The sequence below is a fragment of the Bufo bufo genome, chromosome 4 (assembly GCF_905171765.1).
Source record: "Bufo bufo chromosome 4, aBufBuf1.1, whole genome shotgun sequence".
Lineage (NCBI taxonomy): Eukaryota > Metazoa > Chordata > Amphibia > Anura > Bufonidae > Bufo > Bufo bufo.
In genome coordinates, this window is record NC_053392.1 from 327,078,270 (window position 1) to 327,103,133 (window position 24,864).

Here is a 24,864-nt window from a genome sequence, read left to right on the forward strand (position 1 = left end):
GTGCATAAATTTGGGCACCACAAAAAAGAAATGAAATCAATATTTAGTAGATCCTCCTTTTGCAGAAATTACAGCCTCTAAACGCATCCTGTAGGTTCCAATGAGAGTCTGGATTCTGGTTGAAGGTATTTTGGACCATTCCTCTTTACAAAACATCTTTAGTTCATTCAGGTTTGATGTCTTCTGAGCATGGACACCTCAGATTTTCAATTATATACAGGTCTGGGGACTGAGATGGCCATTCCAGAACGTTGTACTTGTTCCTCTGCATAAATGCCTTAGTGGATTTTGAGCAGTGTTTAGGGTCGTTGTCTTGTTGAAAGATCCAGCCACGGCGCAGCTTCAGCTTTGTCACTGATTCCTGGACATTGGTCTCCAGAATCTGCTGATACTGAGTGGAATCCATGCGTCCCTCAACTTTGACAAGATTCCCAGTCCCTGCACTGGCCACACAGCCCCACAGCATGATGGAACCACCACCATATTTTACTGTAGGTAGCAGGTGTTTTTCTTGGAATGGTGTGTTCTTTTTCCTCCATGCATAAAGCCCCTTGTTGTGGCCAAATAACTCAATTTTAGTTTCATCAGTCCACAGCACCTTATTCGAAAATGAAGCTGGCTTGTCCAAATGTGCTTTAGCCCACCTCAAGCGGCACTTTTTGTGCTGGGGGCAGAGAAAAGGCTTCCTCTGCATCACTCTCGCATACAGCATCTCATTGTGTAAAGTGCGCCGAATGGTTGAACGATGCACAGTGACTACATCTGCAGCAAGATGATGTTGTAGGTCTTTGGTGCTGGTCTGTGGGTTGACTCTGACTGTTCTCAGCATTCGTCGCTTCTGTCTATCCGAAATTTTTCTTGGTCTGCCACTTCGAGCCTTAACTTGAACTGAGCCTGTGGTCTTCCATTTCCTCAATATGTTCCTAACTGTGGAAACAGGCAGCTGAAATCTCTAAGACAGCTTTCTGTATCCTTCCTCTAAACCATGATGGTGAACAATCTTTGTCTACAGGTCATTTGAGAGTTGTTTTGAGACCCCCATGTTGCTACTCTTCAGAGAAAATTAAAGAGGTGGGAAACTTACAATTGACCCCTTAAAAACCCTTTCTCATAATTGGATTCACCTGTGTATGTAGGTCAGGGGTCACTGAGCTTACCAAGCCAATTTGAATTCCAATAATTAGTTCTAAAGGTTTTGGAATCAATAAAATGACAACAGTGCCCAAATTTATGCACCTGCCTAATTTTGTTTAAACAATTATAGCACACTTTCTGTAAATCCAATAAACTTCATTTCACTTCTCAAATATCACTGTGTGTGTCTCCTATATGATATATTTAACTGACATTTTTTATCGTAACAACCAACGATTTATACAGGAAAATCATGACGATTAACAAGGTTGCCCAAACTTTCGCATCCCACTGTATACCCACCCAACTTTGGGGCACTTAGGTATACATGTATATACATACACACAACCTGGACAGATCCATATACTGGGCCCACATTTAGGTATATACATCCATATAGATGTTTGGGGCACATCTACATGCATGTACATATACACAATATAATTATGGGGCATAAATGGGCAGTAATAAGCCCACCTGCATATGGATATATTATACACAGAGATGTATGCTGACAAGGGGGCATACATACATTTCTGTGTATACACGCATACCACCTGGACCGGCCCATGCAAAAGGGCCAATATATATGCATATATGTAAGGGCATATATACATATATATTTAAATACAACACTTCCCTCAACAGCGACATTACCTGTGCTAAATCTCCTGTAAAACATTTGCACATCCTAAATATCAGTGACATTCAATTCAATTTTTTCGCCGCTGGTAACAGCGACATTACCTGCGCTACATCTCCTGTATAACGTTTGCGCATCATAAATAACAGTGACATTCAGTTTAACTTTTTCGCCGCAGGTGACAGCGACATTACCTGTGCTACATCTCCTGTATAACGTTAGTCGCTGGTGACAGCATATGACATTACCTGTTCTACATCTCCTGTATAACGTTTGTGCATCATAAATATCAGTGACATTCAGTTAAATTTTTTCGCCGCTGGTGACATCGAAATTACCTGCGCTACATCTCCTGAATAACTTTTGCACAGCCTAAATATCAGTGACATTCAGTTTAATTTTTTTTCCGCTGGTGACAGCAACATTACCTGTGCTACATCTCCTGTATAACATTAGCTGCTGGTGACAGCAGTGATATTGCCTGCGCTACATCTCCTGTATAACGTTAGCCGCTGGTGACAGCGACATTACCTGTGCTAAATCTCCTGTAAAACGTTTGCACATCCTAAATATCAGTGACAAAAATTCAGTTAAATTTTTTTGCCGCTGGTAACAGCGACATTACCTGCGCTACATCTCCTGTATAACGTTTGTGCATCATAAATAACAGTGACATTCAGTTAAATTTTTTCGCGGCAGGTGACAGCGACATTACCTGCGCTACATCTCCTGTATAACGTTTAAGCATCCTAACTATCAGTGACATTCAGTTTAATTTTCTTGCCGCTGGTGACAGCGACATTAACTGCGCTACATCTCCTGTATAACGTTTGAGCATCCTAAATATCAGTGACATTCAGTAAAAAAAATTTGCTGCTGGTGACAGTGACATTACCTGCGCTACATCTCCTGTATAACATTTGAGCATCCTAAATGTGACATTCCGTGTAATTTATTTGCCCATACACTTACAAAACCTGCACTACTGTACGTGTGACATACTTGCAGACATATATACCATTTAATATGCTCAAGGCGAGCAGTAAGGGACAAGGGAAGTGGCCGTTCTGCTGATGGTTCATGCAGAGGCCGTGGCCCTGCGCTTGGTGAAACTGTGCCTGCCGCCAGAGCACAAGAAACACACTCATCCACGATACTTAGCTCCATGTCCCAGTTTGCAGGGCGGCCCAGGACACCACTCTCGGTCAGACCAGTGCAACCAGGTGGTCGGTTGGATTGCAGCAGATAATGCTTCCAATCGGTTAAGCACCACCCTGTCTTGCACAAAGTCCAGTCTCAGTAGCCAGTAGTCTGGTCAACAGAATCCTCACCCTGATCCCACACTCAGATATTTCAAGGAGCTCTTTTCATCGCCATTCCTTGTTTTGGCCCTCTATCCAAGCCCGCTTGAAGAGGCACATGAGGAGATCTTGTGCCCTGATTCCCAAACTCTTGAGCATCCACAGTCAGAAAAAAATGATGGTGGGAAATGGCAATTAGTGTTTCACAAAGTGAATGATGATGATTAGACACAGGTACTTGATGAGGATGAGACACAGTTGTCAATAAGTGAGATTCTTGTTAGGTCAACAAGTCAGGAGGCTGACCAGAGTGAGGAAGTGGAAGAGAAGGTGGTGGACGATGAAATCACTGACCCAACCTGGGAAGGTGGCAAGCCGAGCGAGGACAGCAGTACAGAGGGGTATGGATCCGCAGCCCTGCAACAGGCTGGAAGAGGCAGTTGGGTGTCAAAAGGGAGAAGGTGGGCCACACCAAACAGGCCCTCAACTGTTCCCCGGAGTACCCCTTTGCAGAAATCTCCCTTGCCAAGGTGTAGGTGTTCCGCAGTCTGGCGCTTTTTTGAGAAAAGTGCGGACGATAAATGAATTGTCATTTGCATCCTGTACCGTACCAAAATGAGCAGGGGGTGATCACTAGCAACCTCACCACCACCAGCATGATCCGCCACATGGCATTAAATCACCCTAATCGGTGGGCCGAACACCTGGGTCCACAATGAGTGTCTGCGGGTCACACCACTGCCTCCTCTTCCCCTGTGTTACGTGCTGGCCAATCCCCTGTCCAAGACGCAGGCCTGGATGCCTCCCACCCTGCACCTGGACCTTCGCAAGCACCATCAGCTAGCACATCCACTTCTGTGTCCCAGTGCAGTGTAAAGATGTCCATACCCCAGGCATTTGAACGAAAGGGCAAATACCCAGCCACCCACCCACAGGCCATAGCACTAAATGTGCAACTTTCCAAATTGCTGGCCCTGGAAATGTTGCCATTTAGATTTGTGGACACTGAAGCTTTCCGCAGCCTGATGGCAGCGACGGTCTCTCGTTACTCAATCCCCAGCCGCCACTATTTTTCCTGTGGTGCCATCCCAGCCTTACACCAGCATGTGTCCCGTAACATCACCCGTGCCCTGACCAACGCAGATATTGGGAAGGTCCACTTAATGATTGACATATGGCCTAGTACCTTTGGCCAGGGACGCCATATTTCCCTGATGGCACACTGGGTGAACGTTGTGGAGGCCGGGAACGAGTCGTTCCCTGGGATGGCATAAGTTCTACCGATGCCAAGGATTGTGGGCCCTACTTATATCAGGATCTCCTCCACCCCCTACATTAATGGCTGCAACCCTCCTTCTCCTCTTCCACCTCCTTCTCCACTTCCACCTCTGAATTCTCATCTTGAAGTCATTAGCTGGAAGCAGTGTAGCACTGCAGTAGGAAAGTGGTAACAGGCCGTGCTGAAACTAATTTGCTTAGGTAACAAACAGCACACCGCTGCAGAGCTGTGGCAGGGTATAAGGGACCAGACTGAGCTGTGGCTCTCGCCACTCAGCCTTCAACCAGGCATGGTTGTGTCTGATAATTGCCGTAACTTGGTGGCGGCTTTGAAGCATTACAATCTCACACACATACCATGCCTAGCCCACGTGATCAACTTAGTGGTTCAACGGTTTCTCAAAACCTACCCCAATTTGCCTGAGATACTGGTGTAGGTGCACCACGTGTGTGCACATTTCCGAAAGTCATCTACAGCTGCCGCCAGCCTGGCAACGCTGCAGAAGCACTTGCAATTGGCAGCTCACCGACTGTTGTGCGATATGACCTTGCACTGGATCTTCACATTCCACATGTTGGCCAGGCTTAGTGAGCAGCAGAGGATACTAGTGGAATACCAGCTGCAACATGGTTGTCGCCTTTCCAGTTAGCTTCTGCTCTTCAGATGGTGAGCGGCGATGCCGCTATTATCAGCGTAACCATCCCACTTCTGTGTCTACTGAAACGCTCACTGCTCACAATGAAGGCGGACACTTTGCATGTGGAAGAGGTGGAAATGGGGGAAGACAGTACATAGGGTGATAGCCAGACCACCCCCAGTTTGTCTTCTGAGCGTGAATTAGATGATGATGATGAGTAGAAGGAGGAGCTGGAGACGGTTGCCTCCGCTACACAGGGTAGTACCCATAGCAGGTTTATTCCACCTGTTCAGCGTGGATGGGCCGAAGAGGAGGAAGAGGATGAGGCGATTAAGAGTCATCCTCCTGATGAGGACAGCAAAGTCTTGTCTGTTGGGACTTTGGCACACATGGCTGACTTTATGTTATGCTGCCTTTCCCGTGACCCTCGCGTTATACGCATTCTGGCCAACACCGATTACTGGTTATTCACCCTTCTCGACCCCCGCTACAAATAGAACTTCTCATCTCTCATTCCTGTGAGGGAGACGACTAGCAAAATGGTGCAATACCAGAAGGTCCTTGTGGAAAAATTGCTCCAAAAATTTCCATCTGACAACACTGGCAGCAGAGTACGTAGTTCCTTAGGCAACCGAGGAGGGGAGACAAGGGGAACACACAGCAGTTCTAACAGAGGCAGGGCAACACTCCTCACCCTAATGTGCTGCCTAGTGTCACAAGGAGGGAAAGGTTTTGGAACATGGTGAAGGAGTATGTAGCAGACTGTGTCAGCGTCCTCAGTAATCTCTTTGTGCCTAACAACTATTGGGTGTCCAAGCTGGACACGTGGCACGAACTAGCGCTCTACGCCTTGGAGGTGCTGGCCTGCCCTGCTGCCAGCGTTTTGTCAGAGTGGGTATTTAGTGCTGTTGGGGGCATAATAACTGATAAGCGCATCCGCCTGTCAACTGAAAATGCTGACAGGTTGACTCTTATCAAAATGAACAAGGCCTGGATTCCCACTGACTTCTCTACTATACTAGAGGAAAGCGGCTGAACATAAAGGCACTTTAAATGTGGCTTTTATGGTGTATTGAATACACTATATTCCCATGTACCCCTTCCACCACAAAAAAGGGTATATGGTTCAATCTTACTTTTCTTGTCCTCCTCATCCATCATATCAACATGCTTATTAGGCTGCCCTCGCTCCTAATGTTTTAGAGGGTCAGCTTAGCAACAGGCCCGCCCCTCACCACAAATGTTTTAGAGGGTCACCAGCAGGCCCTCGCCTATAATGTTTTAGATGGTCAGATCAGCAGCAGGCCCTCGTCCCAAATGAGCAGCAGACCTCCACCCCTAATTTTTTAGATGGTCAGATCAGCAGCAGGCCCTCGCCCCTAATGTTTTAGATGGTCACCAGCAGGCCATCAATCATAATTTTTCAAGGGTGTGTATGATGCCCTCCTTTATGTGATATACAGGTTGTATCGGAGTGCCTCTTCCTTGTAATTTTTGGCAGCACTTGCACTTTATATACAAGTAAATATACAGGAAAGAATTTTTCCTAACAATTTTTCCTCTAAAATCGATTTTATCTTTGGTTTGGTGCGTATTATTGTCAGTCTGTAAAAGTGGTGTACTACTCGAACAACATCGTTCCCAGCAGCGACCTGGGAGTCCAAGATGCATCCAGACATCCTCCCCATGGTGTTCCCGATCCATTTCAGTGGTGTTTCCATCAATTTATGACCTTTTCCTATGAACCAAACACCCTCCCCTCTTTAGAGCAGGGGGTGCCTGTTTTAATGCTCAGGTTCTCCCATTGACTTCCATTGTGCTCTGGTGCTCTGTAGAGCACCCGAGCATCCCAAAGTGTTCTACTCGAGCACCCGAGCACTTTGGTGCTCGATCAACACTAATTATAATGCATCACATGTCAAGCATATTGTATATATTATTATTAAATGGTGAAATTGATTTAACATACTGTAGTTATTAACTAACATCATCAGATGTATTCCCCAGAGGCACATAGAGGTACAATGTAGTTTCTTTAGCTTCTCAAAGCGTGTATGGACCTGTAATATGGCCTTGTACTAAAGCCTTATAGAAGTAGAAGGATGTATGTGATGTCCCTAAAAAATTATAAAAACATTATTTTCTGTGGCCAAAGCTAATATTTTATGTTACTATTTTAGTGTAATTGTTGCAAAAAGGTGCATACAATTGCATTGTGGAGCATTCATGATGTACAGCTAAAGTATTTTTTATCAGAATTATATATGTCTAAATGCATTATGTCACAAAAATGACAGGTTAAATTAGGTCTAAAAACTAATTGGACAAAGGGATTTTAACAATTTATGGTTCTTTGAACTGGAACTATTTTGTATGATTTCCATTGTTTTTATGATGTTGGTTTTATCTTTTATGTTTAGAGTTGAACAAGAAGTGAAAACTATATGGAATAGGAAACCTCCTGTAGTCATAATAGTTCTTGAATCTTTGGAGATGGCATTGAGGACGTAGGACGTCTTGTGTAAACCATATCCAACTATTCTGTCCTTCTGTTTTCATCTGTTTCAATCAAATTGTCAGTTGAGTTGGAAGATGAGTTCACAGTTTATTTTCAACATTCATACATTTCCAGTGACAACGGTCTTGATTTCAAATAAGCATTTTGTTACATTGATGTTGAGGCACATTGCAGATATAAAGCCACTGGTGTAATGTTAAAAATTAACTCCATTCATTACAGCAAATATGTGGTATTCAGAAATATTGACTTTGTCCAGTTTACAGAGGTTAAATTATTGGGAGGCTGTAAAACATGTGGCTTAAATGGCAATGGTGTTCCACTTGTCTTTTTAAAGAGTCAAGTGCTGCGTATCACATCTGCTTGCCGGAAGCGATTCATCATCATAATGAGGAAAAGATGCGCTGCTTGGTTGGATGCTACACTATGGAAACCGCCTCCGGAAGTACATTACTCATATGGAGCTCAGCCATTGACTAACTGCTAGAAGGGGGCCGGAGTGGGTGGGTTCCTTATAACACTATGGGACAAAACTCCACCCAGGGAACGCTACCATTGGTCAACATTGTAGTGACTGCTGGCCAAAGATGTAAGTGACAAATAGCTGTGATATCAATTGTATCCATCTGATGTCATATGGCTCAATATGGCAGTTTACTATACAATGGGAGAATGGTATCATGTTTGTTCAAGGAAGGCACTGTATAATATTGCAAAAAAAATAAAAATCAAAGATAAAAGTAAATGAATAAATAAAATGACTACCAGTTTTAGTGATGTTTTTTTTTAGTAAATATCTAATCGAGAAGCAGATAAATATACATATTATGTAATGTTGTCCACCAGGTCTCTTCAAGGCGGCACCATATGCCCCAAATTATCCCAGATGACCAAACAGATAATGGGGGCATTTGGTTATGCAAATTATAAGAAACCGCCAAACAACAGTTGCTCATTTAGCTCATGGGGTTGGGATGTTTTAAGTTGAAAAATCCACCATTTCTCTCTCTGTAGTATATTTTTATCTCATTGATGCCAATACTATCTCAATCCCCATAAATTTTATATGGAATGGGTCCCCCCTCCATCCGCTGTTGTTACATGTTTTGCTTTCGTTCCGTATCATTCACATTTCTCCACTCCCTCATGGTTTGCCCCACATATTTGACACTACAACAGCATATTCTAGTAATGTGCCAACAATGTCTGAGATGGGAATATCCCCTAAATGTAAAAACTTATTTTAAATCATAGTTCATTTTTCTGACAATATAGTCCCTCAAAGGTAAAGATCACCTAATAGCAGACAATACTTGACTTGATTCTACACTTTAGGCTGGGTTCAGACCTGAGCGTTTTACAGCGCGTTCAAACGCGCTGTAAAACGCTCAACACATGAAAACCAATGCTTCCCTATGGCCCTGGTTCTCACTTGAGCGTTTTACAGCGCGTTTGAACGCGCTGAAAAACGCCCTACGCTCAAACAAGTTCTTGAGCTTCTTTGGGGCGTTTTGACACGCGTTTGTGGCCATAGGACACTGCAGTCAATCACACAAACGCGCGTCAAATGCGCGTTTACTATTGCAAAGAACGCGCATAAAAATGCGCGACAAAAACATGCGTTAAACGCGCATATCAAATACGCTCAGGTCTGAACCCAGCCTTAAGGTATAATTAAGAAGGTAACGTTCAAGCTAAACCTGAAACATGAGTTACAATACATTGGCAATGATACGCCTCTGTAATCAGTAAAGTTACAAATCCAAACTCAGTTGAAATTAGAGCTATAAATTACTCTCAAAGGTTTGGAAAGAAATAATGTTTCTAATGATTAGCTGCTAACAGCTCAACTGTTTGATTAGTAAAACTTATAACTTACCCTTACTATCATTCAAACAATATTCTGTCATAATTACTATAAAATCCATCTAAGAATCTGTGGCATGAGTGTCAGCTTCATCAAGTTTCAGTCTCAGACACAGCAAAACTGACAACTTGACAGACTTTTTAGTAATGTACGTATATAAAGCTCAGTCTGTAAAAAGGTTGTTGCTTACATAAAACCTATTATAAACATGTCATAACAAAGCATGGCTTATCACAATATGAAACTGTACATGGATTTTCTAGAAATTAACAATATATTTAAAGGGATATAAATGTTTTAGTAAATTATTAGTGAATTACGATATGTGTGTGAATATCAGACAAAAAAGCTCAGATAGTCTTAGAAAATGTTTTCTCTCATGTAGCCAACAGATGTAACCAATGTTATCTTGAATGGCTTAACATGATAATGCAACAAAGTCTATTACAGTAATACAACAGATTGTGTTAAAGTGAACACCCTGGAGTCAAAATAATGCTAGCTTCATCTGTAGAGTAGAGGCCTCATGGACTTCTATGGCAGCCCTATTATGGCTCCATTCAAAACATATGGGCATATTTATAAAAACGCTAAATAAAACTGTTGTTGTTATGCATATCAACCAATCAAAGCACAGCTTTCATATTTCAAGAGGGAAATGCAAAATGAAAGCTGTACTATGATTGGTCACTATGAGCAACAAAGCCAGTTTTTCTTCATACTTGCAATGCCGTATTTAAGATAATTAAAAATTTCCCCCTATTTTACACAAATCTCCACATACAGTCTTTCAGTACCAGAAAAGATGCATATGTCTTCATACTTTTATGTCAAGTATTTGATATACAAATACTGTAGCGTTTACTGGATTTAAATGTGTTGTCCCACGAAAAATATTCTACAGTTTTCAAACCAGGATCTCAATACTGTTGTAATTGTATATAATTAAAAATGTTGAATAACCAGTGAACTATTTAATAAAATGTATCTGTATAGCGCCACCTACCCTTTGTCATGCTCACTGAGAAGGCCGTACATGCTCAGTTTCATCTTTCAACTGCCGCCTGAGCTGTGATAGGGTGAGAGCTCCATAAGAAAAGACAAACCTCCTGAGATAAAGCAATAAAGACACTCTCCATTAGCTGCCAGCTTGATATAAATCTAGCAGAGCAGAGATCTCTGGATCCATGTGAGGTACGGGGCTGCCTCTAGCTTTGTTAGAAAGAGTTTGTCATTTACTATATGATGTCTGATTTTCATTTTTTACATTAATCATGGGATAACCCCTTTAAGTTTGTTATAATAATGATGTAGTCCTAGATTAAAGAAAAAATCACCTCAACATTACATTCCCTCTGTTGACTTACTATGTAAGGGTACTTTCACACTAGCATTTTTGTTTTCTGGTATTGAGTTCCGTCACAGGAGCTCAATACCGGAAAAAAAACTGATCGGTTTTATCCTAATACATTCTGAATGGAGAGCATTCCTTTCAGGATGCATCAGTTCAGTCCTGCTTACGTTTTTTGGACGGAGAAAATACCGCAGCAGGCTGCAGTTTTCTCTCCAGCCAAAAATACTGAACACTTGCCGGAATGCCGGATCCGCCATTAATTTACATTGAAGTGTATTAGTGCCGGATTGTTTTGGCAAAACGAATCCGGGTTTCTGGTCTGCGCATTTTTTATACCGGATCCATTTTTCCGGATGACACTGGAGAGACGGATTTTAAAACATTTGTCAGACGGATCCGTCTAACAAATGCCATCAGTTTGTGTCCGGATTGCCTTATCCGGCAGACAGTTCCGGTGACGGAACTGCCTGCCGGAATCCTCATACTCATACGGTAGCTTCATACTTAAATATTTGCACACTTAATAACATATTTAGATTATGGAATTACCTAGGTTTCTGATTATCAAGGTCCTTAGATGTCATTCAAATCAAGCACTAGACATATCAGTTTTATTTCTTTATTCATGTTGTTATTTTCTAAGAGCAATAGAAAAAATGGTGGAGTGTGCCTTTATATGAGAGTGGAGTGTGTCTGTATGTAACAGGTGATATGAAGGTAAGTGTGAAAGAAGCAACTGTGGGTGATGATGTTTAAACATTATGGGTGAAATTAGAAAGGGAAATAAACTCTGAAAAAATAATGCTTCATTAAATCTATAAATTGTAATCTATATTGACTGGTGTCATTGTACTGCTATATCTGCAAAGGGGGGGGGGGGGGGAATCCTTGCTGCAGGACAGTTTGTAGAAGATCCGATGAGGGGCGATGTTCTGTTTAATCTGGTATCTTCTAACGATGCACAGCTTGTTGGAAATGTAACTTCCTATGAAACATTAGATAATAGTGATCACAATGTAATTATATTGTCACGGTACCTTCTGTGACAGAGGTTAGAAGATTGGAGAGAATGACTGCACTTGAGGTTATCTGACAGTCTCTTGATTCTCAGTGTTGTTGTTTGGTAATGACCACACCTCTTGTCAGGTGCAGCTGGCAGTCATTACTGCTTCCCTATTTAGTTTGTTTTCACACTTCATACCATGCGGGTGGTATTCTCTGCTTAAATTTGGAAGAGTTGGTGTGTGGACCTTACCTGTTCCTGCTCATCCATTTTCTATAAGATAAGTTGTACTGCTATTTGTATTTGGTTGTTCCATTGTGCTTGTTGTTACCAGGCCTCAGGGAGATGCTGGTTTGTTCACCTGGGAAGGAACCAGTAGTCACATTCCCTTTTACTACCTCTAGGGCATCTCAGGGCTCCTAGGGTTTAGGTTACGGAGTATGTATTTTCCCACCTTCAGGGTCTATACATACTGACAGGAGTCAGGGCCAGATCTAGGGGTTTCCTAGGAGTTGAACTTTCCCCTCTCCCTAGCTTTTAGGTCTAATTCTTTGTCTTATCCCTTCGGTTGTCTTTCTAGTGTCCCTCCCCTCCCCATTATTCGTGACATTATCAACCACCCCAAAAACGCCATTTTGTTTGTATCAGTGCAGCAATAGATTCTATTTCTGCACTGGTCAGACAACTCCAGCTGCTGTCTCTGGAGGTAGCTGACCTCCGCACGACCGTCTCACAGATCCAGAGACCGCAGATGGCTGGTTACGACAGCAGGAACCAGGTCTGCCCTGAACCCAAGGTGACTCTTCCAGACAGATTTTCCAGGGAAAGTGACAATTTTACTTGGTTCAGGGAGTCGTGAAAATTATATTTTAAAGTGCGTCTATGCTTTTCTGGCTCTTCTGGGGACAAGAGTCAAAGAGTGGATATAATCATTTCTTTGCTAAAAGGTGACGCTCAGTCTTGGGCTTTTTTGTTGCTGACCAGATCACAGTCCCTTTGGTCGGTAGATACATTTTTCAGAGGTCTATGACTTATCTATGATGACCCAGATCGGATCCCCCTGGCCGAGACCAAGTCTCGTGGCTTACGGCAGGGAGGGCGTTCTGCGGAGACCTATTGCTCTGAATTTAGCAGATGGGCTATGGATACAGAGTGGAATGATCCTGCTCTCCGTAGTCAATTCTGCCAAGGGTTATCCGAGAGCCTGAAGTATGCATTGGTGTTTCACGAATATCCAGCGTCGTTGGAGGCAGCAAGGTCCCTTTAGGCTTAAGATGAGACTCTGTGGAAAAGGGGGACAATTTGTTAACGTATGTCCTTATTTTAAACGTCATGGTTAAAAAGATAAAAAATAAGTTTTTTAGTCCTCATCTTATTCTTGATGGTGTGGGTGGGGAATCTGAGAAATTACTTTTGTCTTTTGCAGTAGTAGTATCCGATTTCTTCTTCCTACCAAGGTGGCGCTAGACTCCAAAACTGTGGGAATTGAAGTATTTATTGACAGTGGGGCAGGGGTTAACCTAGTTGATGGTCAGTTCGTTCATATGCATGGGTACATGACCAGCAGAATATTGTCATGTATTAAGAAATATGGGCTTGTGGCACAGGGATGTAATATTACTACTTTACAAAGCTTTGATGCAGCCTTATCTGGAATATACTGTTCAGTTTTGGGCACCAGTTTATACGAATGATGCTGTGAAGATGAACAAGGCTAAGTAACTAAAGTGTTAAGGAGCAGGGGGGTCTTAGTAATGAATAAAGATTAACAGAAAATACATTTATTTTGTCTTGAAAAGATACATCTAAGGGGGGCAGAATATACAAATACAAATATATAAATGGCCAGTATGAAAAATAGGGTGAAAAAATATTCCATATAAAATCCCCTGCAGTTTACAGTGCTGCAGATCCAGTCCCAGCTCTAGTAACATAGTAACATAGTACATAAGGCCGAAAAAAGACATTTGTCCATCCAGTTCGGCCTGTTATCCTGCAAGTTGATCCAGAGGAAGGCCAAAAACCCTGTGAGGTAGAAGCCAATTTTCTCCACTTTAGGGGAATAAAAAATTCCTTCCCGACTCCAATCAGGCAATCAGAATAACTCCCTGGATCAACGACCCCTCTCTAGTAGCTATAGCCTGTAATATTATTAAGCTCCAGAAATACGTCCAGGCCCCTCTTGAATTCCTTTATTGTACTCACCATCACCACCTCCTCAGGCAGAGAGTTCCATAGTCTCACTGCTCTTACCGTAAAGAATCCTTTTCTATGTTTGTGTACAAACCTTCTTTCCTCCAAACGCAGAGGATGTCCCCTCGTCACAGTCACAGTCCTGGGGATAAATAGCTGATGGGATAGATCTCTGTACTGACCCCTGATATATTTATACATATTAATTAGATCTCCCCTCAGTCGTCTTTTTTCTAAAGTGAATAACCCTAATTTTGATAATCTTTCAGGGTACTGTAGTTGCCCCATTCCAGTTATTACTTTAGTTGCCCTCCTCTGAACCCTCTCCAGCTCTGCTATGTCTGCCTTGTTTACAGGAGCCCAGAACTGTACACAGTACTCCATGTGTGGTCTGACTAGCGATTTGTAAAGTGGTAGGACTATGTTCCTATCACGGGAATCTATGCCCCTTCTGATACAACCCATTATCTTGTTGGCCTTGGCAGCAGCTGCCTGACACTGGTTTTTGCTGCTTAGTTTGCTGTTTATTAAAATTCCTAGATCCTTTTCCATGTCAGTGTTACCGAGTGTTTTACCATTTAGTATGTACGGGTGACTTGCATTTTTCCTTCCCATGTGCATAACTTTACATTTATCAGTGTTAAACCTCATCTGCCACTTCTCTGCCCAAGCCTCCAATCTATCCAGATCCCTCTGTAGCAGTATACTGTCCTCATCAGTGTAAATTACTTTACACAGTTTAGTGTCATCTGCGAAAATTGATACTTTACTATGCAAGCCTTCTACAAGATCATTAATAAATATATTGAAGAGAATAGGGCCCAAGACTGACCCCTGAGGTACTCCACTAGTGACAGTGACCCAATCTGAGTGTGTACCGTTAATAACCACCCTCTGTTTTCTATCACTCAGCCAGTTACTTACCCACATACAGATGTTTTCTCCCAGTCCGAGCATTCTCATTTTATATACTAACCTTTTATGTGGTACAGTGTCAAATGCTTTGGAGAAGTCCAGATATACGACATCCATTGATTCGCCGCTGTCAAGTCTAGAACTTACCTCCTCATAGAAACTGATTAAATTAGTCTGACATGACCGATCCCTCACGAAGCCATGCTGATATGGCGTTATTTGCTTATTTCCGTTGAGATGCTCTAATATAGCATCTCTCAGAAAACCTTCAAACAGTTTACCCACAACAGATGTTAAACTTACCGGCCTATAGTTTCCAGGCTCTGTTTTTGGCCCCTTTTTGAATATTGGCACCACATATGCCACGCGCCAATCCTGTGGGACATTCCCTGTCAGTATAGAGTCTGCAAATATCAGAAATAAGGGTCTGGCTATGACATTACTTAATTCCTTTAGGATACGGGGGTGTATGTCATCCGGTCCTGGCGATTTGTCTATTTTAATCTTTTTAAGTCGCTGATGTACTTCTTCCTGGGTCAGACAGGACACTTTTAATGGGGAATTTATTTTTACATTCTGCATGTCATCTGACAGTTTATTTTCCTCAGTGAATACATTGGAGAAAAAATATTTAACAGCTTTGCTTTCTCCTCGTCGCTCTCTGCGACTCCCCCCTCATTACTCTTTAAAGGGCCAACACCTTCAGATTTATACTTTTTAACATTTATATAATTGAAGAACATTTTAGGGTTAGTTTTACTCTCTTTGGCAATTAATCTCTCGGTCTCTAGTTTGGCCGCTTTTATTTGTTTTTTACATGTTCTATTTTTTTCCTTATAGTTTTTCAGTGCTTCCGTGCTACCCTCCTGTTTTAGTGTTTTATATGCTTTCTTTTTGTCATTTATTGCTTTCTTTACAGTTCTATTTATCCACATTGGTTTCTTTTTGTTCCTTAACCTTTTATTACCATACGGTATGTACCTCTCACAATGAGTTTTTAGGATGTTTTTAAAGATATCCCATTTTGTGTCTGTATTTGTGAGGACTTTGTCCCAGTTAGTTTGGCCTATGGCCTCTCTTAGTTGGCTAAATTTAGCTTTTTTGAAGTTTGGTATTTTTGTTCCTCCCTGTAGAAACGCTCTTTTGAATGATAATTGGAAGGTTATTACTTTATGGTCACTATTTCCCAGGTGTCCCCCAACCTGCACGTCTGTTGTTCTGTCAGGTCTATTGGTTAATACTAAGTCCAGTATGGCCGTCCCTCTAGTCGGGTCCTGAACCAGTTGGGAGAGGTAATTGTCTTTGGTTATTGCCACGAACCTGTTTCCCTTATGAGATATACAAGTTTCAGTTTCCCAGTCTATATCTGGGTAGTTGAAGTCCCCCATAATAAGCACCTCATTATGATTTGCCGCCTCGTCTATCTCGTTTAGTAGTAGATTTTCTGTGGACTCTGGTATATTCGGTGGTTTATAGTAAACTCCTATTAGTAATTTATAGTTGTTTTTAGCTCCATGTATCTCTACCCACAGTGACTCCACATGTTCATGTCCCTCACTTATATTTTCTCGGACTGTGGGCTTTAGACAGGACTTTATATAAAGGCAGACCCCTCCCCCTCTCCGGTTTTGACGATCCTTTCTAAACAGACTGTAACCTTGTACATTAACTGCCCAGTCATAGCTTTCATCCAGCCATGTCTCAGTTATTCCCACTATGTCATAGTCCTCCTCACACATCACTAATTCCAGTTCACCAGTTTTATTAGTCAGGCTTCTGGCATTAGTATACATACATTTGAGAGGTTTATGTATATTTTTTACCCTACACCTTTCCTTCTGAACTGTTCTATTCCCTCCTTCCATTCCTCCCCCATTCTTATTACCTTGCCCCCGGTCTCTATCTGCACTATCTTCCCCTCCTATAACGTAATTACCCTCCCCCCCAGTCCCTAGTTTAAACACTCCTCCAACCTTCTAGCCATCTTTCTCCCCAGCACAGCTGCCCCTTCCCCATTGAGGTGCAGCCCGTCCCTACGATAGAGCCTGTAGCCGATAGAAAAATCGGCCCAGTTCTCCAGGAACCCAAACCCCTCCTTCCTACACCAGTTTTTGAGCCACTTGTTAATCTCCCTAATCTCCCATTGCCTTTCTTGTGTGGCTCGTGGTACAGGCAGTATTTCGGAAAATACTACCTTTGAAGTCCTTGCCCTCAGCTTTTGACCTAAATCCCTGAAATCATTTTTAAGGACTCTCCACCTACCTCTAACTTTGTCATTGGTTCCGATATGGACCATGACCGCTGGATCATCTCCAGCCCCTCCCAGTAATCTGTCAACCCGATCCGCGATGTGTCGAACTCTAGCGCCAGGAAGACAGCACACTGTTCGGCGATCACGGTCTTTGTGACAGATTTCCCTATCTGTTCCCCTAATAATGGAGTCTCCCACTACCAGCACCTAAACCCTAGTGTGGGTTTAAATGCTACATTGGTGACACAGCTGTATACACCACAGGAATGCTGCAGCCAGTCACTAACCTCTGCAGTCTTATGCCTTATATTGATGAAGCTAGTGTTTGGCAACATAAGCTATATGACACATACAGCCAAGTAAAAAAATTCCCGGCATGGAGGACTAAAGCTGTGGTAGAGCTGTTTTCTACTGAAAACAGTGGAGGATGAACTGGTGGGTACAGTAATTTTTTTAATTTTATTGTATTTCTTGGCTTTGGAGAGATTTTTAACTAAGTATAGCATGTCCTTCAAAAAATATTTTGGAGATCTAAAGCAAAAAATTATGTACATTGTATGTTTAATATTTATACCTTACTGGATCAGTCAGACCACAAAATTTGTATATGAAAACTTAACCTCATTTATAAACTGTTCGTGCTTCTCAGAAACCACCAGCTTGGATTACCAGTAAAAATGTTACATATATACAGTACAGAACATATTAAATAGTAAAGCTATACACTGCGTGCAGAATTATTAGGCAAATGAGTATTTTGATCACATCATCCTCTTTATGCATGTTGTCTTACTCCAAGCTGTATAGGCTCGAAAGCCTACTACCAATTAAGCATATTAGGTGATGTGCATCTCTGTAATGAGAAGGGGTGTGGTCTAATGACATCAACACCCTATATTAGGTGTGCATAATTATTAGGCAACTTCCTTTCCTTTGTCAAAATGGGTCAAAAGAAGGACTTGACAGGCTCAGAAAAGTCAAAAATAGTGAGATATCTTGCAGAGGGATGCAGCACTCTTAAAATTGCAAAGCTTCTGAAGCGTGATCATTGAACAACAAGCGTTTCATTCAAAATAGTCAACAGGGTCGCAAGAAGCGTGTGGAAAAACCAAGGCGCAAAATAACTGCCCATGAACTGAGAAAAGTCAAGCGTGCAGCTGCCAAGATGCCACTTGCCACCAGTTTGGCCATATTTCAGAGCTGCAACATCACTGGAGTGCCCAAAAGCACAAGGTGTGCAATACTCAGAGACATGGCCAAGGTAAGAAAGGCTGAAAGACGACCACCACTGAAGAAGACACACAAGCTGAAACGTCAAGACTGGGCCAAGAAATATCTCAAGACTGATTTTTCTAAGGTTTTATGGACTGATGAAATGAGAGTGAGTCTTGATGGGCCAGATGGATGGGCCCGTGGCTGGATTGGTAAAGGGCAGAGAGCTCCAGTCCGACTCAGACGCCAGCAAGGTGGAGGTGGAGTACTGCTTTGGGCTGGTATCATCAAAGATGAGCTTGTGGGGCCTTTTCGGGTTGAGGATGGAGTCAAGCTCAACTCCCAGTCCTACTGCCAGTTTCTGGAAGACACCTTCTTCAAGCAGTGGTACAGGAAGAAGTCTGCATCCTTCAAGAAAAACATGATTTTCATGCAGGACAATGCTTCATCACACGCGTCCAAGTACTCCACAGCGTGGCTGGCAAGAAAGGGTATAAAAGAAGAAAATCTAATGACATGGCCTCCTTGTTCACCTGATCTGAACCCCATTGAGAACCTGTGGTCCATCATCAAATGTGAGATTTACAAGGAGGGAAAACAGTACACCTCTCTGAACAGTGTCTGGGAGGCTGTGGTTGCTGCTGCACGCAATGTTGATGGTGAACAGATCAAAACACTGACAGAATCCATGGATGGCAGGCTTTTGAGTGTCCTTGCAAAGAAAGGTGGCTATATTGGTCACTGATTTGTTTTTGTTTTGTTTTTGAATGTCAGAAATGTATATTTGTGAATGTTGAGATGTTATATTGGTTTCACTGGTAAAAATAAATAATTGAAATGGGTATATATTTGTTTTTTGTTAAGTTGCCTAATAATTATGCACAGTAATAGTCACCTGCACACAGATATCCCCCTAAAATAGCTAAAACTAAAAACAAACTAAAAACTACTTCCAAAAATATTCAGCTTTGATATTAATGAGTTTTTTGGGTTCATTGAGAACATGGTTGTTGTTCAATAATAAAATCAATCCTCAAAAATACAACTTGCCTAATAATTCTGCACTCCCTGTACTGCCAATGAAAAATGCATCAAGGTCATCAATGTTGTGCTTATTACCTGTGCTGAGTAAATCATCTTGTATGATCTGCTAGGGAATGAGGTAGGAATGTGACGACTACAGTATAAGCCCAGAAAAGGGAAATATCTTTTATGGTTATTCAGCCATAGACATTTTACATATATTTTGTTTTCTTGGAATGAATTATCTGCTCTAATAGTGCATTTCACATGGATTTAAAATATTAGAAGATTGTTTTTTAATAATTAAAGTTGTGTTTTAATAAATTATTTTGCCATTTAATTGTAAAGAAATTACTTGCACACATTAAATTATGTGGTCAATGTGTTTCACTGACATTTTTTTTTTTCTCTTACTAGGTCTTATTCGCTTACAAGAGCTCATTAAGGCTCCATCTAGGTACAATTTGAGACTTAAAATCCGTCAGTTACCTCTTGATACAAAAGATGCCAAACCACTTCTGAAAGAGATGAAGAGAGGCAAAGAGTTCCATGTAATATTTGACTGTAGCCATGACATGGCAGCTGGCATACTAAAACAGGTAAAGAATTACAATAAAATATTTCATGATAACTACTATAATATTCTGGGTATATTGAAATTAATAAGCATTAATAAACATTTTCCCATAGTGGAAGTGTTTCCAGTGAAAACTAAAGCCCATCAAAAGAACTTTCGTACAGACTAAGGTCCTACAATATATAGAATCATGCAGATAGGATATGTCACACATACAGATGTTTACATTGTCCTTACCTTTCCTTTTTGCTTGGTTCCTCCTCTTATCACCCGCTATAAGTTTCTTTTTGCTCCTACTGTTGGTTAATTTCTGTTGCAGACACTTTCCACCCAGGATATATAAAGTTACATCTAACTTTAGATATCCTGACTTCATAAATACTTAAAGTGTTGGTCTCACTTCAGCAAGTGGCATTTGTCATTTAGAGAAAGTTAATGCAAGCCACTTACTAATGTATTGTGATTGTCCATATTGCTTCCTTTGCTGGCTTTATTCATTTTTCAATCACATTATACACTGTTTGTCTCCATGGTTGCGACCACCCTGCAATCCAGCAGTGGTGGTAGTGATTGCACACTATAGGAAAAAACATCAGCATCTCTGGTGGCCAGGACCACAGGAGTCTACATAAGCTAGTGTTTTTCCCTATAGTGTGCAACCATGGCCACCGTTACTGGATTGTAGGGCGGTCATAACCATGGAAACTAACAAAAAAAAAATAATAATAATATATATATATATGTATATATATATATATATATATATATATATACATATAATATGATGAAAAAATAAATCCAGCCTGCAAAGGAAATAATATAGATTATAACAATACATTAGTAAGTGCAATGTATTAACTTTATCTACATAAAAATGCTATTTGCTGAAGTGAGACAACTCCTCTAAAACTACATTTCTATACTAGAACATCTTATATGATTTCTATTCTGAATAATTCTATAAACAAAAAGAATGGTACTTACCCAAAATAATATTGTCAAAAAGTACAAATAACTGTAAGGAAATATTATGGTCACTGTCCAGAAGCACAGCCAGCAAACTCAAAAACTGCTACCAGTCTTAACTTTTTTAACCATTTCAATTAGTGGAAACTAAAGATTCCCCTTCTTCAACAGAGCCTACTGCATGGCTAGATAGACTTGGCTGCTAGGGACCCAGGTCTACATCTGCAGAATAAGGGCTCGTTTACACGACCGTTGGTGTCCCATTCCCGTATTGTCGACCGCATTTGTGGATCCGCAATACACGGTAACCGCTTCGTTGTCATTTCACATCATGGATGCGGAACAGTGCGGAACGGAAGCACAGAACAGAACACTACAAAAGCACTACGGAGTGCTTTCTGGGGTCCTGTTCCGTGCCTCAGCACCGCAAAAACATAGCACATGCGCTATCTTTTTGCGGAACGGAGGGATCGCGGACCCATTCAAGTGAATGGGTCTGCGATCCCCATGCGCCTGCCCCACGGAAGGTGCCCGTGCATTGCGGGCTGCAATTCGCAGTTCACAGCACGGGCACGGGACACCAGCGGTCGTATGAACGAGCCCTAAGGTAGCAGAAATCAAGTACAAGATCCCTATTAGAAGACTTGCCAGAATGATCAGGGAGGCTACAAAGGAATAGTGTACAAGTCATAGTCTAAACAGCAGACTATGGGTTAATCTGGAGCTATGTCAAAAACAGTTCACCAGGAGAAGCAATAAAATCCAAACCAGCAGACAAAGGCAGGCAATAGGCAGTTCAGAGTGGTCCTCCAGCATACCACCTATGCAAAGCGCAGCATTGTCTAAGCATTCTGTCTGCTCTGCATCAGGCAGGGCTGACCCATGCACCCTGAATGGCGCATATCTTCAATCTGGTTGTCACCCAGCTCCTGAATCTTCCACCCAACTGCAAGACATCTTGACAATGGCGAGGAAACTGTGCATGCACTTCAGCCACTCTTATCCTGCAAAACACGCCCTCCTTGATCTGCAAAGGCAGAATGGTTTCCCCCTACATCATCTCATATGTGAGGTTTCCACATGGTGGAACTCCACCCTCCACATGTTGGACTGACTGTATGAGCAGAGGATACTTGTGACTGATTTTTTGATGATGCAAATATACAGGACTACTCCCTGGTGTAACGTTGAGGTTAGAGAGTGGCAACTCATCAGTGACACTCAGACGTTTGCTCAGGACCTTTGAGGAGGTCACTTTATTTGTCAGATGCCAGGACTATGGAATGAATGATGTCATTCCATTCCTTCACATTCGGGAGGGGATGCTGATAAATATGACTGGCGAGGAGACAGAAGATGTGGCACCTACATCTCACAGCCACCTGAGCCCTGTGGATGCTGAACTGGCACAGGAGGAGGACGAGGAAACAAATTCCCAGGAATTCTATACACAACTAGGTGGTCTATCTGTCCAAATGACAGGAGAGGAGCAGAAGGAGCATGAGGAGCTAGAAGGCAATGAGGAAGATGACACAGATGACCCCGACAGACTGTGACAGTATGCAGTGGAGATAGGGGCAGGAAGTCACTCCGAGTCCCTTGCACAAATGGCCAGTTGTATGCTTGAATTGCTTGAGTAGTGACGACTTGAGTGGGATGACTACTAGTTCTCCACAACGTTAAACCCTCACTACCCGTCCAAAATGGGGGACTTTTTTACACCTTCTGAGATGGTTGAAAAACTCAACTACTATCTAGACATCCTTTGCAGTTGGTTGCTGCCTACATGGCCCATTGCTCATCCTCATAAAGGTCTAACCGGGAAACTCTCTGAGCTCATGATTTACTGCTATGACTACTGGAGGGGGTTGAGGTGGGGGTGCAGGAGCAACACCAGCTCCCTCAGCAGCAACTTAAGTCTTGACTCTCTGATGAGCCATTTTCTTCACTCGCCTACTGAAGAAAGCCACCAAACTGAACAGCCAAACTTGGATTGTGACTGCAACTAGCCAATTTTGCCCTGAATGAGCTTTCCTGTCTGGCCAGTAGTGTGGCATCAGAGTGGGTGTTTAGTGCGGTGGGTGCCATAGTTATCCCAAAGAAAACTCACTTTTCAACACAAAATCTTGGAAGATTAACCTTTATAAAGATGAATTAGGCCTGGATCAACCAGGATTTCCAGACATCGGTGCCTTATACAATAGACTAGATCATTCTGGCAGTAATTATCTGATTGTAGTGTGCTGCCACACTGTAACATTGCAACAAATGGCCCGCTACTTCTGCCCACGTGCTGTTGCAACTATTCTGATGCTGTCACCCAGCTGATGGTGCACTTTTTGCTGCTATAGATTTTCCTATGTAGAAAGTCCATAGTGGACCCATCACGTGGTCATACCTACATTAGACATCAAGTGAACAGTCAATTCTTGAAGATGCTATGTTGGATGCAGAAAAAAGGATGAATTTGACAAGGGCCAAATTCTGATGGCTAGACAACTAGGGCAAACGGGAAATGGTGAATGGGTTATAAGCTAATTTGATGTCTCAGACTTGCTAGTGTAGCATCAATTAACATTGCCATTGGCCAAGTACATTTCTTCATAGTAACAGTATTCCTTAAAGGATGTGGTCCCTATCAGCAGGATAAGGTACATTTGCTAACAATGCAAAAGTTTGATAGATAGATAGATAGATAGATAGATAGATAGATAGATAGATAGATAGATAGATAGACTGACAAATTCCACGGCACTTCCAAAAATAGTGTAAATTTATTCACCAAGAAAACAACAACGTTTCAATCCACTCAATGGGATCTTTCTCAAGCAGTGATGAAAACACAATGGTGCTCAAATACAAGTATATATACACACCCACATGATAATTGATTATTAAGAATAATTAATACAAAAAGTCTAAATACAAACCCCATGATTATATAAATAGGAGTAAAAAATTTGAATAATAGTGCAATTTTAACATGATGGAATAGCATGTGTAGGAATCGCAATAATCAAATGTAGTTACATAACATAAAAGATAAGAGACATCATTAAGTGTAATGATTACATAATTAAAAACACATATGACTACCCAAGTGTGGCAAGGCGTACAATGCAGGAGGGCGTGTATATCTCACCCAGATACCTCAGCTGGGTGAGATAACTAAAATCCAGAAGTGTGCAGTGGACAGTTTTGTTTACGTTGTATTCTGGGCTGGATTTTAATTGGACTGGCAGTTAGGCTTGGTAGTGGGAGCTGCCGGTCCACACCCTTCCAGCACGGGTATTCCCTTATGCCTGAGGTGAGCACAGGTGAAGCCTACCCTAATCAGTCTGGCATAAATCCAACCTCAGTGTGTCAATCTGGGGGGAGTGTCTGTGAACCTGGAGCAGAGGCTCTGTATGTGGTCTCAGTCAGGAGGACTGAGGGGCCATAAGGCTATGCAAAGCCTGATCTCTCCCCTGTGTGGACTGACGCTTGATGAGCGGAACCTGCTAAAGCTTGGAGCCTGAGACCCGACCCTATGTGGTACTTAGAGGTGAGTCAGGGACACCTATGTGTTTAGGTAGTGCCCAGACGGGCAAGGCGTTTTATTTTGGCTTTGTATGTTTTTCGTTATGCTAAGTGCCACAATAAAGCACAGTTTGGCCATAAATCCTGGTGTCCATGAAGAAGTGTGTGGTTGCGATCCCAGTGAAAAGAGAGCTACCCCTTACATATGGTGGATGATGTGGGCAAGTTGTCCATGAGAAAAGAGCAAAAATAGGCAGTTGCTAGGGGCAATTACAAGAAAGAGCAGGTGCTGCTGAATCCTGCTGTGGTGGAGTTAAAGGGCCGGAAGCCTGTTTGTTCAGTGGAGCAGGTTCTGCTCGTGCTATTGTGGATAATTTTTGCTGTGGTGCAGGGAACATCTGTGCAGGGATTTAAAGGGCCAGAAGCCCAGAAAAAAAAAAAAAAACTGACCTGTGGAAAAAAAAAAAAAATA

General features: G+C 42.1%; 1 protein-coding gene across 1 annotated transcript in view; it reads left to right on the forward strand.

Annotated features, from left to right (window-relative positions):
- Window positions 1-24,864, forward strand: part of GRIK2 (glutamate ionotropic receptor kainate type subunit 2) — a 1,085,136-nt gene that overhangs the window by 442,765 nt on the left and 617,507 nt on the right. The window contains exon 4 of the mRNA XM_040428804.1: window positions 19,748-19,929. Coding sequence (XP_040284738.1) covers window positions 19,748-19,929 — 182 coding nt within the window. The remainder of the gene's footprint in view (window positions 1-19,747; window positions 19,930-24,864) is intronic.